The 10,958-nt window shown below is 51.1% G+C and overlaps 1 protein-coding gene across 1 annotated transcript; it reads left to right on the top strand.

The window, feature by feature from the left end:
* Nucleotides 1-2,995: 2,995 nt before the first annotated feature.
* On the top strand, nucleotides 2,996-4,976 carry BSX (brain specific homeobox). Its single transcript, XM_074850996.1, has 3 exons — nucleotides 2,996-3,260; nucleotides 4,218-4,414; nucleotides 4,548-4,976. Exons 1-3 carry the CDS (start codon nucleotides 2,996-2,998, stop codon nucleotides 4,791-4,793), a joined length of 708 nt encoding a protein of 235 aa, XP_074707097.1. The 3' UTR covers nucleotides 4,794-4,976.
* The last annotated feature ends 5,982 nt before the right edge of the window (nucleotides 4,977-10,958 follow it).

The following is a 10,958-nucleotide window of genomic DNA, read 5'->3' as shown; positions in this document are numbered from 1 at the left end:
GGTTTGGGGTCGTTTCTGCCAAATCTGTGGGATTTGGGATCCCCCAAGCTGTGGGACCACCTCAACAGGGGACCCTGCTTCACTGAGAGGAGACCACAGAGGGTCTCTTTGGAGGCCTGACTCACCCATGAGTTTGGCAGCAAAGGGAATCTTGTCTGTATGTAAAAATACATGGGAATATCCACCGGTGTGCATGTGTCTGGCCACCCAGAAAAAAGGGCTGATCCATGATCTGGGGGCTGGGCCGAGGGCAGGGCCGAGCATGCACCTGGGGCTGGGAGCGTTTGGGGGTACCGGGGTGAGATCCATACTGCTGGGTCCCATCACCGTGGGGACCTGCAGAAGAGGGCCAAAAGGGGAAGAATGGGTAAGAGGCTTGTAGGGCAAAGAGGCCACCCTGCCAACAACACCTGCCGACAGCAGAAAGCACCCGGCACCTCCTTCCTGTCACAAAAAGGCATGAAATGTTAAATTTTAAAAATCCCTGGGTGTGAGGACTGCAGCGTAGAGAACCCCCCTTCCTGGGGGTTACCTTATTTTCAGGGGACTTCTCCACAGACAGGGAGTTATCCCCTCTAATTCTTGCCCTTGAATTAGCACCTGGGAGAGGCTGCCGTGCCTCGAGTGCCGCTGCCCGGTTTGGGGCCGCGTTTTGCTGCTGCTGCTGCAAGGTGACACCAGAACAGTGGCCCTATCCCCCCCTCCCTGGCTGTACCCAAAATAAAGAGGGACTCTGAAAAGCAGCCCCTCTCGATGTGGCTGTCAGGCAGGCAAGCTCTTGCCCGAGTCCTGAACCTGTGACCCAATCTGGCTGAAGTAATGTGGCTTTAATCTTTCAGATCTGCTTTAAATATATATATATATATATATACACCCCCCCCAGTGATGAGTGAAGCCCCAGCCCTCCCGGAGAAGCAATCTCAGCTGATGAAATGGCCAGTCAAGCGGCTTACACGCCCCTGGCTGCGCTCCCTCCATTAACAAGTTGGGCATTAGACCCGTTTCATCACTGTTAATTCATTTACTTGCTCATTTGCTCCTCAGAGAAAGTTATTAATCTGTTGTATTTTTAAACCCCAGTCCAAAATCCCGGGCTGATGCCAAAACGGGCGTTTCAGGAGGGGACGCTGCAACGGATTTATTTTAATTTTTTTTTTTAAATTATTATTTATTTATTTATTTATTTCCTGGAGAAATAGAGGGAGTTTTGCCGGCAGTACCGGCAGAAGCAGCTCCGCGGTGGGAGGAGCGCAGCCTCCGCGGGGCAGCGCGGAGCTTTCCGCGGGGTCCAGCGAGCGTTTCCCCCAGCCCTGCCCCTCCAGAAGCGCTCCTGCCGCGGTGCACCCACATCCCTACCGTGCCCGCACGGATGTATATCTGTGTGTATATATATATATACAGACATATGTCTCTTAAGCGCGTGATGAGCGCAGCGGTGCCTGCCCGCGCGTGGGCACTGCGCGTGTAAAACGAGGCGTGTGCGTGGCTGCAACACGCACTGCCTGTATATATGGAGAAAAAACGCTCCTGTGGGTTTTTTCCCGGCGAGACGGGGAGCTCTCTGGTGTCCCCCCGCCGAGTTTTGGCCAAGGGGAACTGATGAAGCAGCCGCACCCGTATTTTAAAAGCTGCCACGCGTTATAACCGGTTATTCTTACAAGCCGGGTGCCTGCCCCTGCCCTCGCCCACCCGTGACTGTGGCGGGGAATAGGCGGCACGGCTGGAAAACTCGGCTGCTCCGAGTTCCAGATTCATTAAAACCGGACGATTGCCATTTCTATTCTTTTAAAGGTTTTTTTTTTCCTCGTCTATTTACCATTTACCAGCTCATCCATATGGAAGACATGGCTTACACTTCCCTGAGAACTGTACTTTTAGGACTAATTGATTCTGGTAATTAATTTGTTCTACCTGCTGGATCAGATGGAAATGCTGTCCGTGTGCCCAAGGATTAGCACTTGCCTTTCTAACATCTTTCTTAATTATCTAATAGCATGGGTTGTGCGAATTCTGGCTCTATTAGAACACTTTTACTATTAACGGTAGTGATTGGAATTGTGATGACAACTCGATTTCAACAAATTAGAGCTTAAAATCAGGAGATGAAGGAGAAGTGCCTTCTTTTAATTTCCCTGAGTTTAACATCAATAATTGGAGCAATTTTCTGAGATGCGAACCGAAATTATCTCGGCTATGATGTGGTATATCACCCTCATTTTAGCAAATTGACTCCGGGGAAATGAATGTTACAGATTAGGGGGGAAAAAAAAATAAACAGAGGGAAGACCAAAAAAAAAAAAAAAAAAGAAGTATTAACACAACACTGAGCAAACCCCCAACGGGCTAAAAACCTCAGCGGGAAGGCACAAGCTGCGTGCGGGGGACAAGTTAGGAGCGGAGCGTGGGACAGGTCGGGAAAACGCCACTAATTTTTTTTTTCCACCAAGTTTTTGCTTTTTTTTTAAAAAAAAAAAAAAAAAAGAAAAGGATAAAACACTCCTATTTGGGAAAACGCCCCAACCCCACTGCCAGGACCGGGGTTGAGGGCGACGGCGCTGCGCGGGGGAGGCTGTGCGGCTCCGCGCCCCCTCCGCGCCCCCTCCGCGCCCCCGCGGCGGTGGTTTGGGTGGCCCGGCGGGCCCGTCCCCCCCGCGCCCGCCCGATCGCTATTGGCTCGCCGGAGAACCCCCTTCCCACCGCGCCTCAAAGGCGCGCATCTCCCCGCGCAGCCCAAACCCACCCGCCTCGCATCCCCCCGGCTCTTTCAGTTTATTTCTGGCTGGGGGAATATATATATACACATTTAAAAAATTATTATTATTTATTTTTGCTCCGGATTTTTTTTTTTTTTTTTAAATCGCTATTTATTTATTCGCATTATTTTTATTTCTCATCTTCGGGCCCGGGAGGTGCAGCCGGCCACCCTCTCTCCTCCGGCTCCTCAGCCCCGCTCTCTCCCTTCCCCGCTGCCCGAGGCGGGGGGGCCACCACCGAAATGAACCTCAACTTCACCTCTGCCGTGCACCCCGTCTCCGCGCCCAGGCCCACCTCTTTCTTCATCGAGGACATCCTGCTGCACAAGCCCAAGCCCTTGCGGGAGGTGCCCCCCGAGCACTTCCCCGGCTCCTTGGCCTCCCGCGTCCCCCTCTTGGACTATGGGTACCCCCTGATGCCAACCCCGACCCTCCTGGCGCCCCACCCGCATCCCGCCCTGCACAAGCCGGAGCATCACCACCACCCCTATTTTCTCACCACCTCGGGTAAGTGCGGCCCCCTCCCAGGGGCGACCCGCGGAGTTTTGTGGCCAGGTGACATTGAGGTGGGGACTCGGGGGGGGGCACAAGAGACGGGACGTGCTCCAGCAGTGACAGACAAGTCCCTCTGGGGCGGCCGGGGTCAGCTTTCTGCATCCTTCACCGAAATCCTGGCTGCGTCCCCCCCGGAGCCCCCCTCGCACGGGGCAGCCGCGGCTTCGGGGAGCCCCCGCCGGCCGCAGCCCCCGGCTCGGCCGCAGCTTCGGGGACCCCCGGGCAGCGCCGGCTTCGTTGTCGGGGAAAGGAGCCCACCGCCCTGCAGCTTGTCGTTCACTCCATTGCCTTTATTTATTTTTTTAAAAAAATTACTTTTATTTTTGCACAGATAACATCTCTTTTTCCTCGCGTTGTCCCCCCAGGCGGTGACCGGGCTTCGCTTTCCCCCCTCCAGCAGCAGTGCTGGGATCCCCGCTCAGCCCTTCCCGGCTTCAGGAAGGAAACCCTCCTCCAAAGTTTCTCACCGGGCAGCCCAAATTGTGTCGCAGGGTGGCCGCGGAGGATCGCTCTCCCCTCAGCCCTTTCCAAGGCTCCTCTGCTTTTTTTTCGCGTTCATTTCGTTTTGGTTTAATTGCCGGGAGGGTGGAGGTTTCGCCGCCAGCCTCATCCCTCCCGCCGCAGCGGGAAGGCTGCGAGCACGGCCCGGGCTGCCTTCGCCTTTGCTGGGGGGGGGTTAACAGAGGAGAAGCGCTTTGCCAAGCCCCAGAGCAACCAGACCCCCCCAAACCCAAACCAATAAAACGCCCTCAAAAACGAAATAAACGAAAATAATAAAAAATAAACATAAAAGAGGCAAGGGGGAGAGCCCAGAGCCCTCCGGGGGGCCGCGGGGGGAGGAAGCCCCCGGGCAGCTCCGGTGCCGGCTCCCTGCCCCACCGCAGGTCTCGGCCGTGTGTCCCCCCCCAGGAGTGCCGGTGCCAGCCCTCTTCCAGCACCACGCTCCCGCCGAGCTGCCCGGGAAGCACTGCCGCCGCCGCAAAGCTCGCACCGTTTTCTCCGACTCGCAACTCTCCGGCCTGGAGAAGAGGTTTGAGATCCAGCGGTACCTCTCCACGCCCGAACGGGTGGAGCTGGCCACGGCCCTCAGCCTCTCCGAGACCCAGGTACCCTCCGGGAAGGGCTCCGACACCCATCCCCACCCCTCATCCCACACAGCATCCCCACCTTCGCTTTTTAATTTTTTTTTTCTTCTTTTATTTTTTTTTTTTTTTCCCTCTCTCCTCCTGCTTTCCCCAGGTGAAAACCTGGTTCCAGAACCGACGGATGAAACACAAAAAACAGCTGCGGAAAACCCAGGACGACCCCAAACACCCGGGCGGTGAGGAGAGCCGGGAGCAGAGCTCCCCCGAGCCCGAGTTACCCGAGGGGGCCGGCGCCGAGCCCCGCAAGGGCCCCCCCGGCCCCTTCCTGCTGCAGGACCCCGAGGACGAGGTGGACATCCTGGAGGAGGGGGACATCTGCCCCGGCCCCCACCGCCTCTAGGAGGGACAGGGGGCCGGCCCGGGCTCTCCTGCCTCTCTTGGGGGGGCTTTGCCCCAGCCCCGCTCCCCCAAATGGCCCCTACCTCCCCCGCCTTGAGTCATGCCGGAGCCCGGAGGGAAGGAGGTCACGTTTTTGGAAGGGGGTGTTGAGGCGGGGGGAGCCCCCTCCCCGGCGGGCGGGAGGGCCCGGGGCCCCGCGGTACCGTCGGCTTCTCCCCAGCATCACCCCAAACCTGAGCTTTGCCTGATGGGGGGAGAGAGAGAGGAAAAAAAAAAAAAATAAGGCAAGTTTCCTTTAAGTTTCCCCTTCCCTTCGAAATATCGGACTTTTCTCCGTTCCCCAAAATTTCTTCGATTTTAAAATAAATGTATACCCGTGCCAGCATGTTGTCGTTACTGAGAGCGGCAGACGGGGCGTGACCCCCCCAAAACCTCGCCCCGACCCCCCTAAAACCTCGCCAGCTGGGCTGGTGCTCGCCCTCTCCCTCCGTAGTGCGGTAGGTCGGGTTGGATCCCGGGTAGAGCTTCCAGGACACCCATATACTCAAAAATAATAATAAAAAATTATAGAAAAGCCCTCCAAAGAAACAGGTAAGACCAAAATCAGCGTTTATTTAAATCCGATATAGGGAGGGGAAGGGAAGGGGGGAGCATCACGAATAACTCGATGCTGCCAGGGCTGCTCGGAGCAAACACAATCCCGGCGAGCAAAAGGGATTTTCTACAGTTTGGAGAATCACCTGCACGGGCAGCTTGATTTCTTCACGGTTTCCAGGTGTGAATCACCTTCCGGATACTTTTCTTTTCCTCTCAAAGAGCCCCAGAGCTGGTCCCACGTTTGGCTCCTGTTCCCCCCGCGCCTGCATCTGCACCCCCGCCTCTCTGAGCTCCGTGTTGCAGAGCAGTCACCGCCCGCGCTCGCTTTGCGTTTATCTTCCTGCCAGGGAAATGGTTTTAATTTCCAGGTAAATGAAGATTTTAAAATTTTTAATTTTTTTTTTTTTTTTTTTTTCTCTCTGGGCTGGCAAATGAGCTGGGAGCGTGGTGGAGGCTCCGCATCTCCAGGGGAGAGCCGGAGCTTTGCTCCGTAAAAACCTGGAGGAGAGGCTGTGCTTGCTCAGATGTTGTCCGTGCAACCCTCGCTGCACCAGCAACCTGGTGGTATGTCAGTGTTTTGTTAGGTTATTGAATTTTTTTGTTGTTTTGTTTTCCTTTCTTTCTTTCTTTATTTATTTAACGGCAAGTTAATTTGGTTTACTGGCGTCATTAGCACTTTCAGGGCATTTTGGATTATGGGACATGTGGTTTTGTGAAGGAAAATGTGTCCCTGTTTAATATATAAAATATAGATGATTGAAATGTGTATGTCTGCTTCCTTTTGGTGGGTTTCCCTTTATGTTTTTTACACACAAAATAATAAAGATCACACAGAGAGGGGGGGAAATACCCAATACCCAACCATCTGTGCAGAAAATGGCTAGTTGTCTTTTGCATGGTGTTTATAAGTAGGTCCAGGGCAATCATTTTCATCAACAAGTTTTGCTAAAATGCCACCCAGCTCCCTAAAAATTGTAATTCAGGAGGTAAACCCAAGCGATTTCCTCCTAAAGCCTCGGTGTGACTGGAAGCACCGTGGAGAGCCAAGCGCAGGGGACAGCGGGTCCTTTCCCATCGCCACGTCGCTGGCTGGAAACGCTTCTCCTGCCTCCCTGGCTCTTCCCTGCCTACGGCTGGGGAGGTGTTGAGGGAAGGGACGTGATGGAAACCGGTCTGGAAGACCTTTTAATTCGATGCCGTCGTTTGTTTGCATCCGTACTCAGTCACCCACCAAGTATTTTGTTCGTTTTGCGCTGTGCTAATGATTGTCAGCCTCCCCCTGAGTGCACGTTTCAATAGGAACTATTAAAAGTGATATAAAAGAGAAGCTCTACCGTGATATTTATGTGATAATTTCTTTCTGGCCATGTCTACCGCTGCTGTTCCCAGGGCCGGGCACCGTGCACCGCAGCGTGCAGTGCGGTACGGACGCTCATCTCGGAGCCGGCCTGGCCAATCGCACTCTGCTGTGGGGGCCAGTGACTTCACACCAGTCACTTGCCTTTGGTAATAGGGTTGGACAGTGAAGTAGTTAGAGAAACACAAGAGAAATCCCTTTAGTTTAGTGAGAGAGAATGTTAGGAGCAAGTATAAAGATGTAATCATTAAAAAAAAATGCAACAGAATGAAAAGGGATATTAAAAATCCTGTTTCTTTACATTTCTGTGTGATTACTCGTGCAGAGAATTATTATTATTACTAAAGACAAAGGTATGTAAAAATACTCTGAGCTGGAAAGAACACAAAGCAAAAAGGCAGGAGAAAATAAAGTAGAAGATTAAGATGCACAAGTGACAGATGTTTTGGGGCACAGACATGCAAAAGCAACTTTTTCTTCCTCTGTGCGTTTACACGTCCCTTTTGCAGGGCATCCCGTGGGTGTCAGGAAAGTGGTGGCGTCAGGCAGCGGGCGCTGCCAGGCTCTGCCCTCCCAGCACAGGGTGAGGAGCGCCATCGGATGCTGTGTCATCAAGTACCACGTTCCCTGGGCACCAAACACCCCAAATGTTAGTGCTCGTCTCCGTCACAGCAGCGGGGGCATTTGCACACCCATGGGCTGGCGATATTTATAGTCTGGTGGAGGGAAGGATCCTGGGGTTTGTGTGCAGGCACTGGGAGCGTGTCCAGGAACAGGCTCTGCAGCACAGGACCTTTGCTGTGCCACAACCCAGGCAGCGCTGCCGATGACAGCGAGGGAGGTCAGGGCGGCTACAACCTGCCAGTATCCCCCCCTGCAGTCCCCTGGGCAGGGCCGTGTTCGTGGGGCCCCTTCAGCAGTGAGGTGCCACAGTTTTTCTGGGGCACAGGGGTGTGACAGAGCTTTTTCCCCTCTTCTGCCACCGGCATTATCGTGCTTAGGATGTGCCAGGTCTGTGAGGAAGGGTCAGAATATGGAGCAAATAACACTCAAGGCTCTGCTGCCTCTCCCCTGTCACTGTAAGGATTTTCTTCTTCACAAAGTATTTATGCTGATCGATGAAATAAAATCCACAAACACCCACCTATCTTCACCCCTCTGCAGTTCTAGGCACCTTGGCTAACATTTAAAATGACAATCACGTTTAAAACCGAAGCCATGGATCGCTAGCGACCTCAGTGACAAATACAGGCAGAATGTGACCCAGCCAACCCCAGGGAAGTCCCCACCCCAGCCCGGACACTGCAGAGCTGTGCACTGAGCCTTGCGACTAACAGGAGGCGGCTTTGGGAACTTATCCCAGAAAATTTGGTGCAAACAAGGGCAAAACCCCCAGAGATTGAGACGGAGAAAGCGAATAGTCGCTACCTGAGACATCCTCTCCCTCCCCAGCCAGCTCCCTCCAGGCTGGGAAGCAATGCCTGCTGGCTGGTGTCAAGAGGCTGTGGTTTCCAGACCATCTGGGCAAGGTTTTGGGAAGAGGTTAGCATGTGTTTGGAGAGTGGAGAGGGCCCCGGGAAGAAGGAAGGGCTGCAAAGGCATTTTGTTTGTTTATTTCAGAGATTTTTCTCTCAGAACAAATGAAGTGAGTTTTTATTCCTGGGTCTTAACTTATTCGGTGACTCATCCTTTGCTGCTCTCCTCAAGCAGCTCGAGGAGTAGGGGAGAGATTGTTTAGAGATGGCTCCTTTTTTTTAAAAAATGTTTATGTGTTTGGGAAATGCTGGGATGGAAATGGCTTGCGGGAAATAATTGCTGGAAATAGGAAATCTTGGTGGATTTCCTATTTTTCAAGAAATCCACTGAAGTATTGATTTTCATTAAAATTCTTCCATGACTTTTTTTTTAAAACTAAGCTGTTTCCTGTTAATTTATTTTAACACCTAGGTGGTTAATATTTGTTGTTTTCATTAAAGAAAATCAAAAAATGGTCTATAACATCCTTCCATGAACCTTTGCTTTCTGTTTTGATTTCAAGCATTTTCCTGTCGCCCTTAACATTTTTAACTTTTATGGGACTGGAAAGCTGTTCCAACCCAAGCTTTTCACTTCTATGGCCATAAAAGCTTTATCGCTTCTATGTAAAATTCTTTCTACAACTTCCTCTCAGTGTTTCTCTCTGCTGGCTGATGGACTTGGGGCAATTTTTCCCATTGGTTTTCTGAAGCAAAGTTTCTGCAGGCGTGGGCCGTGCTGGGGAGCAGAGGAGGGGTAGGTGAACGTAGAGAGGATGCTGACTACAGCAGCGTGAACTCCCGAGTGTTGGAGCCTCCTGAACTGGTGACTTTGTTCTTCCTCTCTGCTAGTCACAATAACAAAGAGCATCACCTGAATTAACTGTAAACTCCTGCTCGGATGGTCTTACTCAGCTTAAAAATTCTTCTCCTAAAGTAAAGTACTTTTCCTAAAGACTCAATATTTTCCGGTGTTGTGTATCTTGCTGGCTTTGCAGTGACTGCTGGAACAAACTCTTAAGTGCTCCGAAGACACACAGAAAACTACCCCTGTGGTATTACCTGCAGCTGCCCACTCTGCCCTCACGATTATGCAAAGCTCTTGCTGAGCTGCTGGATGCTTCTTTAGCATCTGCTCTATCCCGTTTTTGGCTCGGTATCACTCCTGTTCAAAGCAGGCTCTTTCTGTGAGGCAGGCTGCTTTAACTCACCCTTTGCCAGCTGTCACCAGTGGGGATTCACCGCCGTTACCTATCGCTGTGATTTTGTGCACCTAGAGCTCGGTCTCACACCACGCAGGCAGTCACCGGAGTTGGCCCTTTCTTCACATGCCTGCTTATTCTCACACAGAGAGCACTAAGGTTTGGGAAACATGAATAGTAATAATAATAAAAAGACATATTCTTTGTGCTATTTTCTGTAGAATTAATCCCTAATGAGAGGTGATAATTATCCAATGCTTGGCTTGTGGGCTGTTTGGACATTACAGCTTGTTCATGCCTATCTGAAGTACTCAATGCCTGCAGGAGTTAGACATCATCTAGTTTACAATCCTCATCTTTGACAGTTTGTCTTTAGATGATGGAACGCGGCTTTTTGGCTCTCTTATTTCACGTTTTTAACTGATAAAACAGGATGTTTTTGTCAGCTGGCAGCCTATCAGCCAGCTTCTGCGAGCCGCCGTCGGTTATCTTTGAACAGAACGTGATGGCGATGCTACTGCAGCAGCATTGCTCCTAACTGACCCCGGGTCTCCGACTGCTTCCTGAATCTAAAATATTAAGAAATGGTGGCACTAGAGAGGGCCCACCAAGTAAACGTTGAGAAGGTTTATTGGGAGGTGTAGGCAAACACGTCTCTGCCCCTGTGAAGGCAGCCTGTGCTCACGGTGAGCGACACTGCGCTCTGCGGTAGCCGTGGGACCATGGCAGGCAGGTTCTACTCCAGCTCAATCTCTCCCTGAATACTTAATGCAAAATTCAAGGCCTATTTCTTATTTAAATTCCTTGTCTTCCTAATCTGAAAGACATTAAGTTTTGGCCTTTGCTTTTAAGCAGATGGGTGCTCATCATTTACTTGTATGGTCCCTTTTTGTGCCACCATATCTGTTAGGAGCAGGAAAAATTTGCATTAGTATTGAGGTAGATCAAAAGATTTTCCTTCCACATATGCTGCAAATAATGTCTTTTTCTGGGAGGAAAAAAAAAAAAACCAAACAGTCCTTTCCAAATGGTTTGTGAGATGATAATGATGAGTGTTTTTAAAGAAGACCCTTCCCCGCCTCCCCCCAGATGCAGCACCATGTAAGTATAGATGGCTTCTAGCTTAGCATGGGTTTAGCGTTTAAATGTTTCCTAAAAGTTCATTGTTTTATTAAAAAAAACCCAAATGAAGCACAGCACCTACCCAGAAAGCTCACCCTAATTTATGGGAGCTCTAAAAGGTAGTAGGATGACAGACAGGGAGGAAGGTGATCAATTAAGACATTAAGCATTTTGCACCACATGGACGCATCTGCATGTCAGCCAAATAATAAGGCCATCAGCTCATTTTCAGGGGGCTGTTGCCTACTTCAACTCAATCCTCAGATCAAAGAGAAAATGTCTGCTTGCATTTTCTAATCAGAAAAGGGATGCTAATTTAGGTTCCTTAATGTGTGGTGGTAAGAGACTTCTTCAATTAACTGAATTCTATAGCT

Source organism: Strix uralensis, chromosome 26 (assembly GCF_047716275.1).
Source record: "Strix uralensis isolate ZFMK-TIS-50842 chromosome 26, bStrUra1, whole genome shotgun sequence".
Classification (NCBI taxonomy): Eukaryota; Metazoa; Chordata; class Aves; order Strigiformes; family Strigidae; genus Strix; species Strix uralensis.
This window is presented reverse-complemented; position numbering and strand designations above follow the sequence as displayed.

Coding starts and splice junctions, on each gene's coding strand:
- BSX (XM_074850996.1), top strand. CDS start 2,996: ATGAACCTCAACTTCACCTCTGCCGTGCACCCCGTCTCCGCGCCCAGG. Junction 3,261..4,217: donor CTATTTTCTCACCACCTCGG/GTAAGTGCGGCC, acceptor GTCCCCCCCCAG/GAGTGCCGGTGCCAGCCCTC. Junction 4,415..4,547: donor TCAGCCTCTCCGAGACCCAG/GTACCCTCCGGG, acceptor TGCTTTCCCCAG/GTGAAAACCTGGTTCCAGAA.